This window comes from Pelobates fuscus, chromosome 2 (assembly GCF_036172605.1).
Source record: "Pelobates fuscus isolate aPelFus1 chromosome 2, aPelFus1.pri, whole genome shotgun sequence".
Taxonomy (NCBI): domain Eukaryota; kingdom Metazoa; phylum Chordata; class Amphibia; order Anura; family Pelobatidae; genus Pelobates; species Pelobates fuscus.
In genome coordinates this window covers 364,394,707-364,421,075 of record NC_086318.1, presented here as the reverse complement: position 1 = coordinate 364,421,075, position 26,369 = coordinate 364,394,707, and the positions used below count along the sequence as shown (strand labels likewise).

Below are 26,369 nucleotides of genomic sequence, written 5' to 3'. Positions count from 1 at the left end.
TGCCATAACTACCAATATGTGCAACCAAGAGAGAGCATTAAAGAAACACCAGATTCTATTGGCTGCACATTGGCCTAATATATACAATGCCATCTTCCTCACCCTTCCCATCCGGGGCTGTCCGATCAAAGCCTTAAATTCAGAGTTATTCTGTGTGTAGCAGCGAAGGTGAGCACAGATATGGTCCAGTTGCTGTCTCCAATACCCTGTGAAATAAGCGATTTCTTATTACAACAGCGAATATATCTTTAGAACAATCTGAATTTAAACTCTACAAGGACTGATCTCATATCACACTCATATGCACTATTTTCGCATTCACTGGATGTCTTCATTGGAGTTTTGCACTGACTAAGCAATGAATTAAAGTGATCTGAAACCAAATATCAAAATTTAGGCTAAACTAGGACTGATGTGACTATAGTTGGGATGCAGAACTTTTCCAGATCTGCTATGTTAACCTAAATACATATGTTCAAGAAATAAACGTCTGTTTATTAGAAGTTTTATCTAGTAGTACTTGCAGTTTATATTACTGCCTGCAGTCAGGTTAGTAGTAAACCTTTAACTGCACAGAAAGGGGGCCTATAACCTAACCAGCTAACCACTTCCGCACTACACTGTTAGGAATATATGTATGTTTAAAGTTGTATTGGTGCTTGGAGTCTCCCTTTAACACTTTCCACCACACTTGATTTTAATGAGGATTTGCTCTCACAGGTATTCAGTAAGTGTCAGACATGTCCAAGTACATCTGAAGAGAGGACATAGCACAAACCTTAGTAGGGAGACATATCATCCCACATGTATTTAGATCTAGATTTATTTATTTTACCAAATCTGAGTTAAAACACTCACAGTTGTGGGGGGGTGGGGCCTGACCGGGGAGCTGAACAGACACACTATATGTGAGCTCCTGAGCCTGGATCCAATTTTCGACAAAAAACTATTGATTCCTGAACCCCAACTTACCTCACCTTGCAATACAAACGATGGGGAACGGGAGGACACCTTGCATACCCAGATCGCCTGCTGGGTCACCGGACCAGAGACCTGGGGCCTACACAATGCAGAGCAGGGGAGAGGCGGCCACTCTCCCAGCTCACCAAAGCAAGCAGCACCCGAAGTATTGTGCTCCCCCTCCCCCCTTAGGACCGGTGGGGGTTATCCCAGTCCCAATAAGCGAAACCTCACCTCCAAAGCCACTGGTCTCCCGGCGCAGCTCCTCCACTTTAAGCGGAGTCCATTACAAGATGGCGGAGGGGCCTAAACCACCTCCTACACCCACGCCACATGGCGGAGACTGCTGCTCAGCGTTGGAGTGTATACTCACGCGGATCGAAAAGAGCTTCCAACGCTTCTGGGCAACACTAGAAAAGCGTATGGCCCCGCAAACAGCCTTCACGGAGAGGGAGAAGGACAGAGACAGGCGGGAACAGAAACTACTACAACAAAGCGACACTCGCCCGCCCAGCTCAAGCCACCCACCTAAAAGCCCTCAGCAACAGAAAGCTGCACTGGCGGGACATAGCACTAAACAACGGCGGAGGATTGGTAGGCGAACACCTCAACACAAATCTAGCACAGGCCCAACCCGGGCACCTGCAGCCACAGGGACGACCCCACGAGAGTACCGAGGTACCAACCGTCCCTACCCAATCCCGACCACTTACCACACCCAGAAGAAAATCCACGGGCACCCACAGCAGGGAACAGCGCAGCCCCACAGCGAGACCACCAGGAACTGCAAACACCCCACATGGGCTTCAAGAAGGGTCTGGCGAGACAGAGCAGACAAGGTACCCCACACATGCCAGGAGGCCACCGGGACTCACTCCCCAAGCGACACACAAAGAACAATGGGCTTGCGCTTCCCGGCCCGAGCGGCATACACGCAACCCCAGTGGCACCACAGAGCGGGCGTCGGATGAACACGGACCACTCTGAGGACTGAGACCCAAGAACTTCACCCGAGCACAGCTTTCCGTGCCGCAACATGAACTCTCAGTCTGTTAAGTAATGCTAATCTGCTGTCTCCTTCTACTTACTTTCACACTGTTTTAATGTTTTCGACCATGAGCTTAGCAACTTTATTAAGGCCATTGTTACACCTTACATGATCCAACACATATCACTACAGCCTTTAGAAATACTCACACCATCGATAACACATGAATCACACACACTCTGACTTACCTGACATCCAGCCAGCATAACCAGTAGGTGAAGCAACCCATAAAAGCACAACATGACAACTTCTGTTATAAACATGCCACTGCAGACAAAGATACCGCACACAAGCCCTGACAAATACCCCCATTATTAACTACGTAGACCCCAGACCTGACTCAGGGAGCGACAGCAACTAACCCCACGAAACACCACGTGCTCCATGGTGGCGCCCGAGGTGGACCAAGCTAGAGTTTAACTAATTAGACCAAACGACTTATCAGAGACCAAACACTCAGATGATTATAGCCAGCAAACGTCTAACTTTATGTCATGCTAACTCCAGTGAAGCAAACTGTAATTCTTAGTCTTGCTTGTATTTATGCTCCTATTGCATAAACTGATGATACTAGTGGTGAAAACAGCTGGAGCACCAAATGCGTAATTCTCTAATGTAATATAAAAATTATGCAGATCTTCTATATGCCATATGTGAAATGTATGTAGACACTGTGCTTGTGACTGTTATTGTGGCATCACGACCCGTTTTGTGAAATCTTGCACACAAAAAATAAAGAATTTAAAAAAAAACAAAAAAACACTCAGTTGTACTAACAATGCTTTCATGAAGAGTCTGAATAACAAAATGTCGGGCTTACTTGTCATGAAGGATTGCTAGAACTTTTGTTTTTCGCTGAAAGATGCTGGCGATGTTGTTTTAAATATATCAGAAGACTGTACTTTGTATGATATCATTCCAAGTTGTCTATAGGGTGTGATTCTCTAATATTCTAATTTTGCCCTCACCTCTGCCAGGACTAATGGCTGTCACCAGTGGCTTCCTATCACTCATCTTCTCCTTTTTTTCTTTCTCTGATAACAATTCAATTTCCTTTTTTTCTATTAGTTTGCTAGAAGGGTAAAATAATCCGACTGTCTGGGTCCCTTTGTCAATGTTTTCAGATTCAAGCCTTCCCTTTGGCAATGAGAGAGTGATGGGTTGCCAGGACGTATGATTTCCCCCCTCCTGTCAATATAAAACTTGTACCAATTAATATAAAAAGTTTTTTAGTTTTTTTAAAGACAGACAACTGTGATACTCATGTCACCAATCAATAATATACCCAGTCCAGAAATCACAGAATGACTAATGTTAGTCTAAAAATGTGTGTAGTGTAAAACTGTGCAGCGAGTGGCTGAAATGTTGAAAGCACAGACACCCTAACAGTCAAGGATTTAGGGGATTACCCAGTTGTGTCTTTAGAAAACAAAACAAAAAAACAACACTTTAAACACAACAGGGTAATCCCTAAATCCTGGACTGGTAGGGGGGTACCACTGTCTTAGAAGAATATAATATGGCCGTATCATGCTTACTGTCAATATGAGTGTTTGAGAGTTTAAATGTAGAGCACATTTATTTTGTTCTATTATGAATTGATAGAGTTGATTATCAATAATTTCATGCACACAGTTACTTACCCCAGTAAATGATGCTATGAGCTCTCTGCTGCTTAGCACCCTGCCGTTCTGGGATGAATATCTTGCTGGAGGTTCTAGATAAACTCCACAAGAGGAACAGAAGTGGGCATAGGGATGGTTGCTAGCACTGCACTTCGAACAAGTAAGATAATGCACAGAGAGGCCAGGCTAAAGAACATAAAACATAAATATTAGATCAATAGGCTTCTACAATCTACATTCCATCTTCTTTCTCATACATAATGAAATTACAGTACCTTTGCTCCACACCAATCACAAAACCGGGCATCACAAAGATTCACGCGGCCACACTTGGAACAAGACTGCATCTTCCCCTGCTGGTTTGGTAAAGGCGGTGCAGACTCCCCACTGTATATAGGCTACCATAAGTAAATCAGATACAATATAATTATTTAGTGTAAAAAGACAATTGGAAGGCTCTCCTCTGTAGGTACTGGAAGACTAGCAGAGTATTGCTGAGCATGTCTACATATCCCAGAGAAGTCAGCAGAACTGCTTTGTCATATATTTCCTCAGAAGGCAGGGCTTGCATGCAGTTATATATTTGGAGAACGGGCACACCAATTAGGTAAATAAGGAGAGTAGCACATTAAACAAGAACTGTCAATTTCAAGGATTCCTAATATTCTGTTTAAGCAAATGTTTTTTAAAGTCTAAATAATAAAATTAAATTTAAAAATGACCAAAAAAAAGAGGCTGATCTGTGCAGGTGCATTACTCTATGCCATCTTATGTTGAGCTCTTTATGCTGTGTTTTCTTGTTATACTACCTTTATCATTTGCTGTACCGTATAAATCACATGCCTCAATAAAAGAAAGAATTATGAAAAAAAAATATATATATATATATCCACACATGTGCCCTGGAACTAGACACTTCCATCCTGGCTCCCTAACAATCACTGTTATAAATGAAGACCTTTTCTGTCATTGAACATACTAAATGGAAGAGAAAAAAACTGAAACACGTTTTTGTTCTCTACTCAATTTGCATTGTGTGCCTTGAATGTGCCTTGAATGTGCCTGGACTGAACTGGATTGTAATGTCATTTCCGAAAGCTTTCATACACATTTTAAAAGAAAATGGAGCAGTTCCTTTTAATAGAAGATATTGGTGATATCCAACATATCAATGAATTGTTCCAATGTAGTTGCAGCCCTGCAGCCAACACTATATCTTGCTATACATTGTGATGGATAATTTATAACATCTATATCTTAGAGCTAAATCTAGATGATGTCTAGAAACACAGTGGATATGAAAGTTACTAATTTATAAAAAATGAAGAGACAACATGCTACTCCTACACTGTTATACTTTAACCCACTCTTTGTCGAGAAATTTGGAAACACACTTTGTGACCATTAGTCTCTTCTTTAAACACTAGGTTCTTTAAAGATTGTGTGCCCATTAGATCTTTCACAAATAAAATAGGTGACCAGGTGTGAAGAAATTGCTTATCTGTGTATATGATAACTCAATCTGCAGTCTGTATGCATTCCCAACAAACCAAGTTTATTCTTGACCAAGTTACAGGAGCAATAATAAAGAATGGGGAAGGTGTACCGTTTGAGTGACTGGTAGTTTAGCCTCACATGTCACACAGTGCTTTAGATTGATAGGATTTCCAGTTCCACAAAATCGGCAAATTGCTTTGTCCTTTAAAAAAAAATATGCAAGGTTATATTCATATTGGTGTTCACAGTGAATTTCTTTTTTACATTTGTAAAATGATTTATTAAATATTTTAATTATTGCTAAAATCTTATCTGCAACGTAAGTATGGCAGCTGTCTGTGAACAACATGTTCAGCAAGTTTAACGGAACACTCCAAGCCCCATAACCACTGCAGCAGATTTGAACTAATTCTTGCACTAATCACAATAGAAATGTAAAAATGAGGATTAATGAAAAAAAAAAAAAGAAAGTACAAACAAAAAGGAGGAAACTAACGGACTAACGGCAGCACCCAACCTGCGACCTGCGAGTAAAGTAAACTTCCTGAAGTACACAACAATGTGGTCAAATTCTAAATGGTTAATATGGATATTTCAATTTCTCTATATGTTCTTTTCTTACATAGAAAATTAACTTATGTTGAATTACATTCTCTTTAAGTGAAATAATTGGTCATTTTCTACTGTTATATTATTCAGGGTATCCAATAATTTCATATGCTCAGTTAATCTTTTAGTTTCCTTTATAGCACATGGCTTAGTAAATGGTTTACCTTTAAATTGATACTGGCTTGTGGTTGCATTTGTGCAGACAGGGGTGCTTCACACACAATGCAGGAAGGTGTGTTCATTGGGACCATACTCCTGCACTCCACACACAAACCCATCTGGAAAGATGACACCATAACAAAGACATTAGTAAGAACATACTCTGAGTAGAATATATACTGTGATTTGTAAAAATGATTCCCAAAAATAAAAATTCCTCAGTAACCTATCGAAATGGTCAGTCAACCATTATTCTGCATCTTTATATTATTTTGTTTCCACTCTTTTAATAAAAAACTGTTCGAATGTGGTTTTCTTAAAGGGACACTATAGTCACCCAGAACACTTCAGCTCTGGGTGCCACTTCAGTGGTCTGGGTGCCAGGTCCCTCAGGTTTCACCCTTCACATGTAAACCTACCAGTTTCAGAGAAACTGTTATGTTTACATAGCAGGGTTAATCCAACCTCTAGTGGCTGTCTTCCTGTCAGCCGCTAGAGGCGCTTCTGCAACACTGGATGCGAAATTCGCATCCAGCGTACAGAACGTCCATAGGAAAGCATTGAGAAATGCTTTCCTATGGACTGATAGAATGTGGGCACAGCTCTTGCCGCACATGCGCATTCCGCTCCACTCGGGAGCTGACGTCGGCGGGGGAGGAGAGGTCACCAGCGCCGAGGGAGCCCAGCGCTGGATTAAGGTAAGCTGCTAAAGGGGTTTTTACCCCTTCAGCGCCACAGGAGGGGGACTCTGAGGGTGAGGGTCCCCCAAAGATGACAGTGTCAGAAAAACGAGGTTGTTTTCCTGACACAGTCATGATCCTTTAAAGAAAAAAAGGGAAAAAAAATAAAACATCATTAAAATACAAATGCAACAACATAATAAAATACCCCAATGCCACACAGGTAGGTTGAAAAATGCCTGGTCATCCAAAGTATCTTTGAGTATGTAAACAGAAGAAATGTAAAGACAGAAGTTGGTTTGTTCACCTGAGCTCCCTCGGGAGGTGGCAGACGCCGTCCAGGCACTGGTGGGACAGGAGCGCCACATTCCTGACAGAAGCGAGCAAATGGGTCAGAAGGCCGAGAGGCTAGGCAGTGAGCACACCTGAAATGAATTCAGCTGTAAGAAACGTATTCATGCAACCCAGGTAGATAGCCTTATTAGTCTGTCATATGTTTATTACACATGCATAATGTTGTTTTAGCTTTTAAAACTTTATTACTATTATTATTTAGAAAGTGCCAACAAATTCCACAGCGCTATAGAATAGGTGGACTAACAGACAGTATTTGCAACAAGACAGGTTGTACACACAGGAACAGAGAGTCTTGAGGGCCATGCTCAAACGAGCTTGCATTATAGGGGGAGATAGAGTGACACAAATCGAATATCTGAATAAAAACCAATAAGCTAGTCCTTATCACAGTCAGTAGCTTTAAAATTTAGTTAGAATTAAATATTTGGAGCGTGAAAGTAAGACATTCTTATGAATTCCAGTAGTGGTGGCTGGTGATATTTGAAGAATATAGCAAACAATAATGAAGAATCTATAATAAAAGAATATAGCAAACAATATTGTTTTTCTGATCTGCCTAAATGCTCCAAGTAAGCTTCTCCAAAAAGCTACCAATGTGTAGCCTTGCAGAACGGAAAACTATTACATGATTAGAGACACTATTTTGTCCCCATATTTTGTGGTTTACCACCCTCCCCTTCAGAAAAAGAATCTTCGTGTTTATGAACTATTGCAAATAAAACTTTCCCCACATAAAAACAGGTGGGGTGCTGCCTTAAGTGCCCTTATGTACAATATTCACTGACGTCCAGTCAACAATGGTGATAATAATAATAATGAACATGTGTCCAGGTTGCTTGTTGGCTGTGCAGTTAACTTTGTAGCCACCAGGGGGAAGTCTTTCTCTGGTTCTCAGTGTCCATTCTGTATCGATTATTCTCTTCTGCTCCCTCCCCTGCTTTTATACGTAGTTATATCTACTGCTGCTGCTACCTATGTATTACTAGACAGCATTACAGTATTGGTGCTTGGGTTGACTGCATATTTGTTTAACGGATTATCCAAGACCTTGTTGATTTGCCTATAAAGTATTTTGATTGCCAGCTGACAGCTTCAGACTGCCTTTCCTCCTCTCATGATTTTTGACATGTTATCCGGATTGTCTATTTCTGTATTTTCACAGTTATGTTATCCATTAATGCTGCCTAAATGTCTGCATGGTACCTTTCCTGTTTTTTTAAAGTAAATTGCAACTCATCGCAAGTCACTGTTTGTTTAGTGAATTAAAATATTAATTAAAAGAAAAGAACATGGAGAGTGAAAATACAGCCAGAAAAAAAGGAAATGATTAAAAGGATCAAGTAACCATCAGGAAGACAGAGAACACAGACGATCTGTATTGTATTGAAAATATCTTTATTTGTTAGCATATCTAGTAACTGGCTAATTAACATGCATTGATACACTCACATTGTTTCCAACTAACACCCCACACACAGAGAGTACTTACTTGAGGAAATCGGTTTCCTTCAGGATTCTCATGGCTTGGGTGCTGGTTAGACTCTTTGCAACAATAGGTTCTGTAAAGCCATTCATCTAAAATAACAAGATTACGGCTGTGAATTAACAAACCATTTCCTGTGAGACTGCTATTAATTTAAAAGAATATTCTAAACACCAACACAACTTTAGCTTAAAGGGACACTATAGTCAACAAAACAACTTTAGCGTAGTGACGGAGGTTTGGTGTATAGATCATGCCTCTGCAGTCTCACTGCTCAATTCACTGCTGTTCAGAAATTAAATCAACTTCTTTCTGTTTGTACAGCACTAGCCACACCTACAAGGAGTCTATTTATTAAAAGGGACACTATAGACACTATAGGCACCCAGAACACTTCAGCTCATTGACCCTGCTAGTGTATCCCTGTAATTCTAATTTTTGCAGTTCTTTATAAACGGCAATAATTACATTGCAGGGTTAGCTCCATCTCTTGTGGAGCCATTTGAAGCATTTCCGGGTCATTAGGTAACTTTTGGTCGCCTCACTAATGCTGGATGTCCTCACGCTCTGCATGATGACTTCCAGCTTCAGCTAATATCTGATAGGAAAGCATTGCAGCAATGCTTTCCTATGGGGCTCTCCTAATGCGATCGCCGCACATGAGCACTAGGTCCCCGATGTTGGAGGAGGAGCAGATGCGGAGCCTTATCCAGCACACTGAGGAGGGGGGTGAGGGGGTGCACATGCGAGAGGGACACAATTTTGTATTCCTAGCCTATAGTTTCCATTTAGGGAAACAGTGCAGTATGTGATAAAATCTTCACAATAACATGACAATTAAATAGGTCCAGGTATCAATACATTTTCAAATATTTCACAGAGGGCCACAACATGCATGTTGCGCTTACTTACAGCACAATTACTGTATGTATAATGTTACCATATGAGTTTTAATTTTACATATAATAAATTGTTTCACAAATTGGAATATATATTGGTACCTGGACCTATTTAATTGTAATTTTATTGTGAAGATTGTATCAAATATTGCACTGTTTCCTTAATATATAACACACCTTGCATGTGCCCACAGGTTGGATGGACATTTGAAAATAAATCCGACATGTAAAAAAATTCTGATAATTCTGAATTCTATGCAAAACACAGGAATTTGGTTCTATTAGACACTATTGCATCTAACATGGCTGCCTCTCCATGCGCTTGATGCCGGAGAGACTGTTGTTTTATTTTTATACCTTCTTCTCTCTATGTTTGTGCTAATCTTGGTATTCCAGCTGGAATTCAGAGTAAGACTTTAATTGAGACACATGTGGTTGCTTTAATTTAGATAATGGTACATTTATTAAATTATGATATTTCACAGTTTTGCTGTTACAAGTCCATGGCATAATAAATTCCCTCTACCCTTACACCAACGAATAAATGTCTATGGCATTTTGGTTACATGGTACCTGAGATCTCTGGGTCTGTAGTGAGGACACAGGCTCTTCTCCAGGATTTGGTTTTCCTAAGCGGCTATTCATGAAACGTGGTTCCTTGAAAGATCTATGACTGTTTCTTCCATCTATCTCAGAATCTGAAAATATGTGCAAAAAAGTTACAACAAACAGACTGTTTTGAGCAAATACCATAAAATATGTCTGCAATAAGAGGTAGAGGAGAAAAAATATAGTAATCATTTGTTTGTACCTCTAAATTCAGTTTTTTGCATTTTGTGAAGGCATTTCATTCCCATATTCCCTCCAAGGCCAGCTGGGCAATGGGGGTACAAATTCACAATATAAATATCTGAGAGCAAACTGCCTTAATTACTGGTGATGCTTTGATGTACACTAGCAGTGTAGACCCGGTGTTGCATATCTTCCATTACTCTGCATATAAACGCCCAGGTCAGCCCTCCCCTACTACTGGGCCCTTTCCTCCAAGCCAATGGACTTCTTTTACTACTATCCTGCACACTGTCAAAGCAGATGTTATCATTATTATCGTAAAGTAGGAATTTGTGGCGGTCACTTCATGTAGGGCATAGGGCACTGTGCTGGTTACCATTTTGGTATCATTACTAATCTGACACTAGTGCTAAATCTAGTGAGTTTTTAAAGGGACTGGTATCAAAGCATTGGAAGGGAGTACTTTGCATGGAAATTTATATCACAACGTTTTTTTAATTAATTCATAGCAGTGGCAGAGAGGGTATTATGCGTGAACCAGCTTTCTTAGATAGTTTGCAATACAATGCTTATGTAAAGCGATACTATGTTACGTCATACTAGTATAGAAGCATGCCCCTATGTGAGGATTTGATACAATCTACCTTTCATAGTTTGCACAGTCTCATCCCAAACAGACGTTCTCTCGGATGGTCTAGTTTTCTTTTTTGTTTTTGTAGAAGTTAAGCTTATTCCAAAATCCTAAACAAAACAAAGACATGTTGGATCATAACTATATACTGTGTTTCTAAGAATGCAAGATTGCTCACAGACAATTACAGTTACAAGTGAAGGGGAAAAAAATCTGTTAGTTTACCATTACATTAATAAGTAATTGTTCTTTTGTCATCTACTGTTTTTTTTACTTTGTTGAAAAAGAAAACTATTGTAAAAAATACAATTTGAAAAACTATGATTTAGGCATCTTTAAAAACATACATAAATGTATGACTTAGTCAGCTCCTACTATTAATGATGTTACGTCAATGAGACCCTCAGCAGTAAGAAACAAACTCTTATGTCACTTTTTTTCTTATATCAACAGATTATACTGCTTTCTTTAAAGTAATCTTAGTTTGGATGCATTTAAACTAGTATTGTCCTTGATTTAATATTTTAATACATCAAGGCTTTTCAAATGATTTGATAATTTTTGATAAACTTCTAAAATGATTTAATATTAATATTTTTTTTATATTTTAATATATTGGGGGGGGGGGGGGAATCATGTTAAAAGCTTATCCAGGCCATTGTTTGGATGCTATATACCTTGGATTGGGACACAATGACCCATGTTACTATTTACACTACCTGTTTAGAGAGATCCTTCAGGAAGTTTTCATCATTGTCTTCATCTGATGATTCTATAATGGGTGGCACAAACTCCACCATGAATATTTTTGTTACAGTCCCACTTTCTCTGCCATCCCTGGGGAAGGAAAACAGGACAGTGACACATTTCAGCTTATCTTCACCCAGGAACACCCTTGCAAAGTATCATGTACATTTATGAGGCTGTGGGGAAATCTTAATAAGGACGGCTAGATTCAGCCAATAAGAATGTCAAAACGGACTGGGAGCATGGGTAATGCACATTCTATTCCAACACACATTGATAAACTCAGCAAACACAGACCTCTAATAGTCACTAAAAAGGGCTGTACAAAAATCATCTAGTAAATTAAATGAGTGATTTACCAGTGTATCCCTGTGTCCATATGTAGAACTGCAGGTTAAAAATAAATAGTTACCAGCTCAAACTTTTCAAATAATAGCTGTAGGGGAATGGGGGAAGGATTGGTCTCCTTATCCCTCTTGCTACTCTCCCTCACAACATATGAAGCTTAAAGGGGAACAGATATTTCCCAATATGTTTTATATTATGTTTACGTATTCCTATATTTATTAAATGTGTATTAGTGAAATGTTAAAAATAACATTTTCTGTAGGAATTTACATTGCTTTATCCATCTTTACTCCCTTCCAATTATTGTTATATGTCCTGTTCTTTGAACCTGGCAGTCAGCACAAAGAAAACGAGTTTTAAAACCATATTTTTATTTTTCCTCTTCACTTGCAATGTTTATCCTGATCTTGTCTAGTCTGAATCGGATTATGATATCAATTGCCAAATCTATAATATCATTTTTAAAGAAAACAGAGCATTTCATGACAAAAAGTTAGAGGTGGTTTTCAGTGTTTTATACAATTGTGTTAATTCCGGAGAAGTGACAGTTCCCCATTAAAACCCAATATTACGTGACAGTGGCTTGCAATTCAGTTGCAAAATAATACAATGGACTACTAAACTTGTTTCTTTTCCCTTGCTTCTTTATTAACAGAAATAACAAAAAAAAATTATTAATGACATCAAGAGCAAAGTTAGTGAATAGTCATTTATTCCTATCCACAAAAATACAAAAAGGGGCAGCTGATGTAGGACCAGGACATTTCGACCTCACTGGCCCCATGTTTACTATCACTCAGTTGTGCCCGAGGTGAATAACAAGCTTATATATATATGGATGACAGTGCATCTGGCAGGTACTTTTTTTACAATAAAAATAAAAAAAGCGTGCTTCTTTGGCTTTGCTTCAATAGCATGCCCTGCATTCTTTAGTACTCTCAAATCAAATACAAATTACAAACTTATGCTGACACTTTACATACTTATTAAAACTTCTACATAAAAAATATAATAGTGACTTACCTAGTAGCAGCTAATGCCTTCACTGTTATTTTACCATCAGGCAAAGTAAATGGCCCTTTGTACTTCAAAGTAGCATTTTCTCCAAAGCCGATTTTCTTATATAAATCAGGTTTGCTCCCATCCAATGTATAGAATATTGTGACATCTCGGGAATCTGAAAATCATACATCTAAACATCAACAGGTCTATATAGTTTTATCTACTAAACTGGTTAAATTAAGGGCTGAATTAATATTACAGTAACAATTGTTTCAGAAAAAAGGGAATTAAGGGGTACGCCCAAAACATGCATTTCTCAGTAGTGGTGCTGCCGTAAACACCAAAATATGTACAAAATACGGATTAAGGAACAATAAGCTTAAAGGGAATCTCCAGTGTCCCTCGGCGCTGGGTCAGGCTCCGCCCATGCTCCACGCGCGCAATAGACCTCCCCATAGGAAAGCATTATTCTTTGCTTTCCTATGGGGATTCCGGAGACGCTGGAAGTCCTCATGCATAGCATGTTTAAAACACTTTTCGTGTTCTAAGAACACGGAAGTCCCTCTAGTGGCTGTCTGATATACAGCCACTAGAGGAGGACTTAACTCTGTAAGGAAATTATTGCAGTTTATAAAAACTGCAATAATTACACTTGCAGGGTTAGGGGTGATGGGAATTGGCACCCAGACTACTCCAATGGGCAGAAGTGGTCTGGGTGCCTGGAGAGTCCCTTTAACACAATTTGTTCATATTGTGTAAATTAATCCCCATATTTTTGCTAAGATTTAAAGTAGCCTTACAAGATCTAAAACTCTGGATTTTGTAATAATTGTTTCAGTTAGTTGATGACTTTGTTGATGACTTCGCTAGAACATTAGAAAAATATGGTGCATTTGAACTACACATTTGCTTGTACACACTACAAGCATATGCAATGAGCAAGGCCTTGTAACATGTACGTAATTTAAGAGCAACAAGTCAACTTTAAAGGGTGACTCTAAACACCATAATAAGCTATGAGCATTATACAGGCCATGGTGAAAGTTGGCCCCTTTTACTGTCTACCTGGCCGCTATACAGTTAATTACAGAAACAATTTGCAAATATAAAATCAATCAAATCATAAAGTTTAAAATAAATAAATAAAGCAAATACATATATATTTTTATTAGAGGGGGCGGGGCCTGACAGCCGATCAGGACGGTCGCATGGTGCAGGAGCTCCTCAATATATTAAACTACTCAGTGCTAAAACCGACGAAAACTGCACTATATCTAGGGGAAAATCCTGCAGGCAATCTTGAGGAGTCCCCCTAGAGCATCTCCGCGACTACTTTACCCATAACAGGCGATTTTGTGCCCATGCTCGACTATCCTGCGGCCTACAATCACACAAGAGGTGAGGGAGACGGCCGATCCCCAGCCTTGAATTGAAACCGCTTGCTCAGGGTCCTGTTCCCCCCCCTTTGGACCGGTGGGGGTTATCCCGGTCCCCACTGGTGCTGGGATCACGCTGACACACAGCTTGCAGCTGAACCCGAGGGTTGACACCTATCTCCCAAGATGGCTACCAAGATGAACCCTATAGCCGGAGACACGTTCCCGCGGTCACCTTCACCGACGGACTCTCTTCTCATAAATTTCGACCGCATCTGCGCTGCCTTCTGGGCTAAACTTGCCGAAAGGGAACTTACCCCCAAGCTTATAAGCCGACCTGAGGCACATCGGGTCCACTGTGCTGGGCCGCGCCGCCTGAGTGGGCCTCCCCCACGTGCTCAAGGAAGGGTTCCACGGAGAGGACGCAGGAGACAGCCTCGTTTGAGGTCCGCACCTCGCCTCCGGCCCTACACTCGCACCTCCACAATCCGATGTCGGGCATACAAGCATGCACTTCCACAACGCATCCTGCCTTTCCTATACCCGCTTTTCCAGCTTCACAAGATCCGCCGAAAGAAAGCTACCGCTTGGTGTCCTGCAGTCGCCCAGTGGGTAATGGCACTATACTACACACAAGCTTGTACTGACTGGGGAACCCCAAAAGAGATAGCTGATGGCAGCGGAAAAAGTGACTTACCCCTAGCCCTCAACGCACAGGACTTTCGATTCCCATCTGCGGGCATAGGTTGAACACAAACATAAGGGGTCAAACCGCAAGTACTGACTGTCACTAACGGGACTTCCACACCTTGCCCACTGATGCCAGCCTAATTTTAGCACTCTCTATGCTTTTTAGGTCCTAATGGTAGCTAGATCTCTGCCTTGTATACTAGACTGATATAGAGATAAACAGCCAGCAGTTATTACCTGCTTTGATTCGACTCAGGACTAGGTTTAACTTGTTCTATGTTTAACTATTCACTGCCTCGAATGTAGATGGATATATAATTTTCTGAACCTCTTTGCATAACCCTGTATCTACTCTCATTATAGGCTAGTAAAAACTACTTAGACTGCACCTGTTATACAATTTTACCCAAGCATTATAGGCTAGTAAAAACTACTTAGACTGCACCTGTTATACAATTTTACCCAAGCAACTTATAGCATGTAATACAGTTGAATAATTGATAGCACCCAACACGCGTAGCTAGTCAAAATAATCAGCATTGTTGAACCTTTGTCGAATATGTTCATACCCTTATGCATCTACTGATGAGGTCATGTGTTTGCATGCCAGTTTTGTTAATATAAATTGCTATTTCCTTATTTAATGTACATAAACATTTAATGGCAAATATGATACATAACCAATGCAAGACTGATCAGCTAACATGATAGGAAGTGTAGCCACCCTGAATGTGTTTATTACACTGAATTATGAAGCTGTGCTCCATAGCTGAAATTAAATGCCAGTATTGCACAATCACGACAAGAGCCTAACCTAAACACGTGGTGATGCAATAGCCAGATCGGCCATGCGGGATATCTCCCTAGGAGGCATATCTCCCAGAATACATCGGCCTAACTAATGGTCCCTCCCCCCACAACGGTGGATAAATCTTAGCTCGGGCAGGCATGATACCTCAACCAAATATCTTTAACTATGCTTTCTAATCAAGCTCCAGTCCTGGGAATAATGCCCAGCGGATACTAAGCTAAAGAACCAACCTAAGTTTACCGAGTTACACTTCTATGTTATTTTTTGACAATGTTAATGTCTGCCTACTCAGTACGCCGTGATAACATTTGTTGACTTCTCACTGTCGGACATAACTTGTTGCAGCCTGTTATACTACTTAAAAAAACAAATGTGCACTTCTGTTATGTATATGCTTATCTGTTAAACTAATGCACAACAAAAATAAAGAATTTAAAAAAAAAAAAAAAAAAATCTGTTAGTCCAATAAAAAAGGTATTACAACATATTTTTATTAGATTTGTTCTTTATTTTTAGAATATTTAGAAAAGCATTATGGTGTTCACTTCTAGCTTGCAGTGTCTCTTTAAATATCTGTCAGAGTGTAAGCCCTGTAGCAGACCCCGGGCAGGATGCAGCTCATCATAGAGCCTGGGATAGGATGACATTATATAGTAACGTTTTAAGAGAACTTCTGGTCTTGGTAAGACGATTGAAACAGAACATCAAAAAGAGATTAAGAATATTGTTCATGGGTCAGAAAAGGCAGCAAATATCAAATGCAGATAAACAATAAGTGATCTAACAGGGGAGCAGAAACACGAGACATGATACAAAAAAGGAAGGGGAGATCAAAGGTAACAGAAAAAGCCAAGTTTCATGGAGGATTGGCTGAACACAAATGAGCATTGTGTGAAGTGCTCTAAAGGGTTATTACGAGGGAGAGATCAGGGTCTGTACATATTACACATGCAACTGAACTATTAGTGCAACTAAGCCTTACCAAGTCTTTTCAGCTCACCTGTAGGTCTCACGGCATCTTACATTGCTCTTAGTACCTTGTAGTGTGTTTTGGATGAATGCATAGTCATACGAATGACAAAACGTGATTCAGAATTATGTGTCAAAGTATGTGGACTGGAATAAGGAACGAGTGACATTTAGAAGGAGAATGGAATGACGCTTGGCCACAGTAAAAGAGGCAAAAGGGATTTAATGTAGGAAATATGACTTACTTCATTACAGATAGAAAGAAGGCATATGGCTGCTAATTCAGCCCATTAAGGTGTATGTCAACTTACTTACATAGAGCTAATAATATCTTCACTTTCACAGGGCCGAGTAAATCAGCCCATCTTTGAATACCTTCTCGTCCTAGCTACTAAATTTTAGGAACTTCATCAGGAGTAGTCATTTTAATAACCCTGTGGTTATAATATACTGTAAAATACTGTATTCTGTTACCAGATATAATACTGTAATATGGGTAACTTTTGTTTATCTTTGTATGATGCACCCCATCCCCTCTGTAAGATGTTGCCATAGCAATACAGTAGACCCGAAATAAGCTATGTTAGCAACAGTTTTACTATTCGATACCTGATTTAATTTCGATTGATGTGTTGGTGTCAATCTCATATTTGCTTCTACCAGGGGGTGGAACACGAAGCGGTATAATCTGTGGAACCGATATTGAGCCAGCTGTCATTCTTTATTCGTATGAGTCTGTAGAAAAAAAAAAAGGCAATTATTGGTATTGGGGGAAAGATTCTACCTGTTTAGGGAGGAAAAAAATGGTTACTATCTATTAAAATGCTGTAAATACAACGCTCTATAACTATGTATATTACTCTTATACTGTTTTTTATTTATGTGATAAACAAAAATAAAATAAAGATTAAATAAAAAATGTTTTACAAAACTCTTATACTGTCATTAAATGGACACTAAAGGTTTCTAAAGGCTTCATGTAGCAGTTTTGGTGTATAGTTCATGTCCCGACCTATTAAAATCTAGACCAGTGATGGCGAACCTATGGCACGCCGGGCCCTCTCTGTGGGCACGCGGCCATAGGTTCACCATCAGTGCAGAGAAAGCACCTGCCTGCCTGAAAGGGCAGGCACCTACTCTGCTTCCGGGTCGGGAGGCAGGGGGAGGGATCTGTGATGCAGCTCCCCTGTCCTCCCGCGCGATGCTGTGTGGAGCGTTGCCGAGCGTTACCATGGCCACGCTCCACACAGCATCACGCGGGACGACAGGGGAGCTGATTCACAGATCCCTCCCACTGCAGTGCTTACCACCACCGGACCACCAGGGATGGCTGTGCCGCCGCCGCCCCCCCCCCCCACTCCCCCCTACTTAATTAAAGGTAAGAAGGAGGGGGGTTACTGACACACAGCACCCCTACCACCCACAACAGTACCCCTACCCCCCCAAACACCCCTATCCCCCCAGCAGTACCCCTACTCCCCCACAACAGTACCCCTACCCCCCCAGCACCCCTATCCCCCCCAGCAGTACCCCTACCCCCCAGCAGTACCCCTACCACCCCCAGCAGTACCCCTACCACCCCCAGCAGTACCCCTTGCTCCCAGCAGTACCCCTACCGCCCCAGCACCCCTATCCACCCAGCAGTACCCCTACCACCCCCAGCAGTACCCCTTGCCCCAGCAGTACCCCTACTCCCCCACCAGTACCCCTACCACCCGAGGCAGTACCCCTTCCCCCCACACACACAGTACTCCTACCCCCCCAGCAGTACCCCTTCCCCCCACAACAGTACCCCTACCCCCCACACACAGTACCCCTACCCCCCAGCAGTACCCCTTCCCCCCAGCAGTACCCCTACCCCCCACAACAGTACCCCTACTCCCCCACAGCAGTACCCCTACCCCCCAGCAGTACCCCTACCACCCCCAGCAGTACCCCTTCCCCCCACACACACACACACAGTACTCCTACCCCCCACAGCAGTACCCCTACCCCCCACAGCAGTACCCCTACCCCCCACACACAGTACCCCTACCCCCCAGCAGTACCCCTTCCCCCCAGCAGTACCCCTACCCCCCACAACAGTACCCCTACTCCCCCACAGCAGTACCCCTACCACCCCCAGAAGTACCCCTACCCCCCCAGCAGTACCCCTACCCCCCCAGCAGTACCCCTACCCCCCCAGCAGTACCCCTACCCCCCACACACAGTACCCCTACCCCTCCAGCAGTACCCCTACCCACCAACATGCACCCCTACCCCCCCCCCCCACAGCAGTACCCCTACCCCCCACACAGCAACCCTCTCACACACACACACATTACTCCTCATACACACACACATACAGCACCCCTTTCACACACACACACACACACACACACACACACACACACACACACACACACACACACACACACACACACACACACGCAATTGCCGTGGCACTTTAAGGAAAAAGTTTTGCGAATCCCTTTCTCACTTTTTTAAACAAAAAATAGATCTAATTAGGAGCAACATAGTGGTGGAACCTGATGCAGAAACTTTTACACCCTATGATGGCTCGATGTTCTCGAATTTTAAACCCGTTAGTACACCCGAGATTTTGATCATCCTCAAGTCTCTCAGGGCATCGTCCTCATCGCTGGATCCCTGCACTGCTCAGCTGGTGAAGGATGCCGCTGATGTTCTGGCCCCTTATATTGCAGACATTGTTAGTATGTCATTTGCCACCGGAGTTGTGCCTGGCATTCTGAAGCAGGCTGTGGTTATCCCTCTGCTGAAGACACCAACTGTGCCACGCTCCGAGTTGAGCAACAATCGACCTATTTCCACCTTGCCTTTTCTGGCCAAGATCATCGAGAGAGCGGCGGTATGGCAAATTCAGCCTCACCTGGAGTCTAATCACATTCTGGATGACTTCGAATCGGGATTTCGACCTGGCAGAGGGACAGAAACTGCCCTGGTTAAAGTCCACGACGATCTCCTGTGGGCCTTGGACAGAGGGGAGGAAATTGCCCTGGTACTCCTGGATTTATCGGCGGCCTTCGATACTATCGATCATGATAGATTGACAGAGAGGCTATTTACTGTGGCTGGTGTGGATGACAGGGCGCTGGCTTGGGTGACCTCGTTTCTCCACGACAGGGTTCAAAGGGTAAAATTGGGGACATTTTACTCCTCTAACATCTCCCTGACATGTGGAGTCCCCCAGGGTTCGGCCTTATCTCCAATCCTGTTTAACATCTATATGAGGCCACTGACCCATATCATCCGCCGCCACACGCTTCCCTATCATATCTATGCCGACGATACCCAGTTGTATTTTCGCCTGGCCAAGAAAAAGGAGGATCAAATCAATCTTTCTTCCTGCCTACAGGATATCCAGTCATGGATGGGAGCCAATTATCTAAAACTTAATGGCTCCAAAACTGAATGCATCATCTTCAGTAACCAGGAGGTGAATAGTATCTTTCCCTCATGGCCGGACTCGTTTTCTCCACCTCCCAGTCCTGCCACCAAGGTCAGAGATCTGGGAGTCATTTTCGACTCCAGGTTGACAATGAAGCCCCAGATTAATCAGGTGGTAAGCTCTTGCCACTACCACCTGAGGCTTCTGAGGTCTATTTTTAGATTCATTGCCTCCTCTGATCAAATCTCGGTGGTCAACGCCATCATCGGTAGCCGATTGGACTACTGCAATGCTCTGTACCTTGGACTGCCTCAGAACATCATACACAAGCTACAGTTGATACAGAACGCAGCTGCAAGGCTACTTACGGGTGTGGCCCGCAATGACCATATCACTCCATCATTAAGAGCCTTGCATTGGCTGCCCGTTCGTGAACGGGTTCTGTTTAAAAATGGTTGTTTGGTATTTAAGGCAGTCCATGGTATGGGACCAGACTATCTGAAGGATAAATTCACACGCTATGCTCCCAGTCGATCCTTGAGATCGGCTGATTTAGCCTTATTGAAGATTCCAAATTTTAAAAAGAAAAAGTGCGGAGGGAGAACGAGTGAAGTTCAGGGAGCGCAATTTTGGAACTCCCTGCCTCTGACATTAAGACTTGAGAATGATCTACTGAAGTTCCGCCGGAGCTTAAAAACAGCTTTATTTGCTCAGGCTTACGGGATGACATGAAAATTTTTAACCTGGTCCAAATGCATGTGATTATAATGCTGTTGTTTGCTGGATATTGTTTTGTCTGTTTTTTATTGCTGGTATGCGCATCGAGACCCTATGGGTAATAAGACTGCGTTTCTTAAGAATTTTTAATAAATAAATAAATAAATAAATAAAAAAAAGTTGCCATGTATTGCGGTTTGGGCACTTGGGCTCAAAAAGGTTCGCCATCACTGATCTAGACCAAGGGTTCCCTATTAATTTTTCCCATGCAACCCTTTGAAAGTGTATCAACATCGTGGACCCCCGGTAAAAACATTGCGCCGATTTTTGTATGTGCCGGTGTGTACACACACCGGCACATACAAATATCGGCGCAATGTTTGTACCGAGGGGTCCACGATGTTGATACACTTTCAAAGGGTTGCATGGGAAAAATTAATAGGGAACCCTTGGTCTAGATCAGTGATGGCGAACCTTTTTGAGCCCAAAAACATTGCGGTGTGTACACACACCGGCACATACAAATATCGGCGCAATGTTTGTACCGAGGGGTCCACGATGTTGATACACTTTCAAAGGGTTGCATGGGAAAAATTAATAGGGAACCCTTGGTCTAGATCAGTGATGGCGAACCTTTTTGAGCCCAAAAACATTGCGGTGTGTACACACACCGGCACATACAAATATCGGCGCAATGTTTGTACCGAGGGGTCCACGATGTTGATACACTTTCAAAGGGTTGCATGGGAAAAATTAATGTGCCAGTGTGTGTATGTATGTATATATCTGACACACAGATACACACACACTGGCACACAGTGTGTATGTGTGTGTGTTTTTCGGTTTGTTTGTGCCAGTGTGTGTCAGTGTGTGTGTGTGTCAGTGTGTGTGTGTCAGTGTATGTATCAACATCGTGCCTCCCCTCACCCTCACCCCGTAAAGAAAAAAAAATTGTGCCATTGTATATATCTATGTGTCAAAGTGTGTGTATCTGTGTTTGTATGTGTATGTGCTGGTGTGTGTCAAGGTGTGTGTGTATCTGTTTGTATGTGCCAGTGTGTGTCAGTGTGTATCTGTGTGTGTATCAACATCGTGGAAGTCATATTCCGGCACCGGAATCACTGCAGTACGCGCAAGGGAGCTGGGCTGGGGAACTCCCTCGCCGCTCGCGGCCATTTTGTTTCACAAAATTTTTGACGAACCCCATTTGTGTTCTCACGGAACACCAACTGGGAAGCGCTGATCTAGACGAACCTATTAGTTTAGAATACTTGTTATTGCTATTTCACCCCATTGAAGTTTGATCAGGATTGGATTTGCCTTTCTTTGTCCTATCCATTAACAGCCCAGAGGTTGGATTAATGGGTATCCGATGCTCTGGGGTGCAGCAGCGTCCTCAGCACAAGACAAGACCATTTCTTGTCCCATGGCATTGGTGTTTTGACTTCCACGTCCTGGACAGCATCAGACATAATTTTGGCAACAGTGGAGTTAAAGAAAAGAAGAACAATAAGAATCTCCATGGAGAACTGAGTAAACAGCTTAATGTGTAGGAAGCATTAGCAAATATTTACTCCTAAAAAACAGTAGGATTGCTTCTACAGGCAAGGCTAATGCTTGTTGCTAATGGATCCATGGCTAGCCTTGACTACACCAACTACACCAATAATCTTCCCAGAACGCTACTCATCCAGTGCAACAAGCCTCTGAAATTTTGTGGCTGTCACAAATAAACCTTAGTAGTAATCTATTAATCTCAAACAATACTATTCGAGTTAAAAGAGAGCTGCATCTTTAAAATATTGAGGCAGAGATTGCTCTGTGATAAATATGATCTTGGCCACTAATACACCACAATCCTTTCACTCCTCGTTATTTTAATATGTTGTTGGTCCTGAAATGGTTACCAAGGATAAGCCGTAGGATTTACAACACACTGTCCCAAAACCTAGTGTGTAACAGTGCAAAGAAAGGGTTCGGAGACACAGAACACAAGCCACAAAGCACCAGCTGACTGGCATTGACCAGATAACGGTGGATAATGTCCACATTTAAAAACACCACTTTTCAAAATTTTTATTTTTGCCATCTCCAGTTACATTTTGCCATTATATATTTTTGGAATAAAGTTTACATTTTAACTGGACTTTCTCATGTGGCTTTGAGTGACATGTTATTAAAAAAAAAAAAGGTTACCCAATGAATATGAAAATAGTGTGCACACACCATCACACAGTTAATCCATCAATCCTATATTTCTAAATTATGCATGCATTATTAAAAAGTATTTGGAATCATAAGTACTTTGTAATAAGTAAGTTTGACAGGGTGTGAATCCCTAATTGCTAACTTGATCTCAATACCATTTTTTCCAATTTTCCTACCCCATACTCACTTTACAAACACACTGTGTTGGATGTCATAGGGCACAATTCGGAATGAATTGTGGGGCCTGACTGACTTCACTGGCAGGCAGACTGTCATCCTGGCGTGCATGCGCAACAGGATTACACGCCACCTTGACATTAGTGACGCTAACTGTGTCACAGGCACTCCATATCTTGTTGTAAAAAACATTAGCATAACATTTATTGGAAAAATTGAGCTTATAGCAATCACATTAACATAGGACATGCATATATTTACAACATTTTAATTCATGAATTCATCCTTTCAGAATCACTGAGGAGGAATAAAAATGTTTTTGAGCTTTGAAGGGTTTGGCCTAATTGCAATATATCAGATATGAGCTCAGATCACGGTCGGAAATTTCAGCATGGTGGTAAAAATAGCAATTTTTGTCACACACAATAAGAGTTAAAAACGACCAAATAGCCTCCTTATAGGTATTTGTGAGGAATGCAGATTCTCAAAATTTCCACCAGAATATAAATAATGTCTGTATGAGAGTTTAATACTCACAAAGTATGTACAGTTACATCAAACAACTGGTTTGCAGCCAACAAAGAACCACCAATTGCCCTCCATTCGGTCCGTGTTCTCCTTGGTTGCTAGAAAGCAGCCATGAAGTTTGAAGAAAAGAAAGTAATTTTGCCTGATCACTGATAAGCATGCTCCAATAAAGATTCCTGCAGTACATGACTTAATTCAAATGAACAAACTACACAACCAAGGCTAGAAAGACATGGTGAAGACACACAGCCGAGAACACTTATCCACCTTAAAAGATTCAGGCCTCAAAAGCACTTAAACATGATGAAACATGAAGCATAATTTTTTGTGAGATGCAGAGTAAAAGGATGAAGACCGGGAAGACAAATGTGAATCTCTGCAGAGGACAGCAAAAAGATTATTTGCTAAAGTGTTAATTGACAAGAATTCAAAGGAAATTTAAAATGTTGGGCCAAAATAGCTGGCTTCGACAAATTCTGATACTCCACTAAAATTTTCTCTTGGCTATTGTGGTAAAAAAAATTTTTTTTTTAAAAGCACTTTGAATGGATGACAAGTGATCATCCCTCCACTTCATCTTGGACACTGGGCTGAGGCTTTGGTACCTGACAGGCAGACTTTGGACCCGCTCATCATCCCAGGTAAAAAAAAATAATTTAAACTATCAATGTATTCACTTTTTGATTATGTGAGATGTAGACATATTGGTTATTTTTACAGGAACACTGTTTACCGTAACAATTTTATCTAAATGAAGTTGTTTTGGTGCCAGTGGGCCCCCGGGCGATCTATTAACTTAATGGGTTAAATCCTAGATCTTCAGGTCCCCCAGCAAGAACCAGCTTCTAAAACAGCTTTCAAAGAGGGAAGAAAGCTCAGGATAGTGGTCTTGTGAGTAGTCCTGGTTATTCAGAAATAAGATGCAGATATAGCAAAGTTTGGCGCAAGTACAAATTAGTGTAAATTTAAGGTTTAAAACTAAAATAGCTGAAATGGAGGCATAGGTAACTTGGAGATTTTTTTCCAATTGAGCTATTTTAGCCTTAAATTAGAAATTCACTTGGTATTCACTTTAAATTTCGAACAATTCTCACTTTAGTGAATAACCCTGTGTAAAAAGGCTACATATTTACTTAGCTGTATTTCACTGAAATTCCAACCCAGTCAAGAAATATACAGAAGTATGGACTACTCAGTCTCTGTTTTTCTCCTCCGCATGACATTTTTAGACTCAGAGCGGAGTGTGTCAATCCTGACAGCTGTCACCAGTGGTGGCTGCAGGGAACTGGCTGTGTCTGTGGAGGATATTGTGAGATCCTCCATAGACCTCAATGCTCTATTCTGGTGCATGTGTGAGAGTACATTATTATTATTATTATATTTATATAGGGCCAACAAATTATATAGCGCTTTACAATGGGTGGACTAACAGACACGTAATTGTAACCAGACAAGTTTGACGCACAGAAACAGAGGGGTTGAGGGCCCTGCTCAATGAGCTTACATGCTAGAGGGAGTGGGGAATAGTGACACAAAGGGAAGAATACTATTAGGGAAGTAGATTGGTAGAATAGTATTCAATGAAGACTTAGTGTGGGATTTGGAGATCGACTGGACATGACGGGGGGAGGGAGAGGTCAGAGTCAAAAGAGAACATCAGTGACAACAGAGCAGACTGAGCAAGATGGCCGCACCCGTGAGGGACTGGTTAAGGTAAGTAAATCTCACCTTTACCTGCTCCCCGGCCACCGGACCTTAAGAAGCAATGTCATTGTCGGGGGTCTTCATGAATTCGGCAATGTGCCGCTTTAAGTTTACAATCCTCCACGCCAGAACAATAGTATATGTCAGTGGTAGGCCACCTTCGGCACTGCAGATGTTGTGGACTACATCCCCCATAATGCTGGGAAAGCTTCATGGAAGATGTAGTCCAAAACATCTGGAATGCCGAAGGTTGCCTATGCCATGTATATGATATGGATTGTGGGAGGCTTGGTGTAATGTGAGATAAGGCACCTTTACAGAATAGGCTTTACACACCTGCAATGGCTATCTAGTGGAAAGAGGACGTAATAATACACAATAATGCCTGGGGTGTGTAAAAGGCAATCTTACAGAACAAATAATCAAAGTGAAGAAGAAATGGAATTGCACTTCTACAACAGCTGTACTTCTTGGCACCCCTTAGAATAGCGCAGGGGTAGGCAACATTCAGCAGGACTACATCTCCCATAATGCTCTTACAGCCATAATGCTGGCAAAGCATCATGGGAGATGTAGTCCCCAGGTTGCTTACCCAGGGTATAGTGTTGGCTTGCTATCCCTAGCAGTGCTGGGATTCTGCATTACCTGAGTGCAGTATGGCTCCGCGGACAGGTACCCCAGGATGGATCGCTCTCCTCTGTCTCCTGCTCTACGTTACTACAGACGCTTTCCCTGGTCAGCCCCTCAAAGCAACGCAACCAGCGGATGGCTACAGCTTGGTTGCCTAGCAACGAACAAGCCCCAAACGTTCCCGCCCAGTCCTTGCCCATTCAGCTCGGCGTGCGCGCTCTGCATGCGTGATGACGTATGATGTAACGCGTACCGCCTTTGCATTGGTGGCCATTTTTAATTTGGGCATAACACTCTTAAAAATAAAAAGTGT

The 26,369-nt window shown here is 41.8% G+C and overlaps 1 protein-coding gene across 1 annotated transcript in view; it reads right to left on the bottom strand.

The window, feature by feature from the left end:
• Positions 1 to 26,205, bottom strand: part of DZANK1 (double zinc ribbon and ankyrin repeat domains 1) — a 38,804-nt gene extending 12,599 nt beyond the window's left edge. Inside the window, exons 1-14 of the mRNA XM_063443690.1 lie at positions 26,072 to 26,205; positions 17,293 to 17,418; positions 12,859 to 13,012; positions 11,460 to 11,577; positions 10,754 to 10,850; positions 9,891 to 10,015; positions 8,425 to 8,510; positions 6,886 to 7,003; positions 5,904 to 6,017; positions 5,240 to 5,332; positions 3,909 to 4,031; positions 3,652 to 3,819; positions 2,977 to 3,196; positions 103 to 206 (exon numbers count right to left, since the gene is read on the bottom strand). Coding sequence (XP_063299760.1) covers positions 103 to 206; positions 2,977 to 3,196; positions 3,652 to 3,819; positions 3,909 to 4,031; positions 5,240 to 5,332; positions 5,904 to 6,017; positions 6,886 to 7,003; positions 8,425 to 8,510; positions 9,891 to 10,015; positions 10,754 to 10,850; positions 11,460 to 11,577; positions 12,859 to 13,012; positions 17,293 to 17,401 — 1,629 coding nt within the window. The 5' untranslated portion in view covers positions 17,402 to 17,418; positions 26,072 to 26,205. The remainder of the gene's footprint in view (positions 1 to 102; positions 207 to 2,976; positions 3,197 to 3,651; positions 3,820 to 3,908; positions 4,032 to 5,239; positions 5,333 to 5,903; positions 6,018 to 6,885; positions 7,004 to 8,424; positions 8,511 to 9,890; positions 10,016 to 10,753; positions 10,851 to 11,459; positions 11,578 to 12,858; positions 13,013 to 17,292; positions 17,419 to 26,071) is intronic.
• Between the last annotated feature and the right edge of the window lie 164 nt (positions 26,206 to 26,369).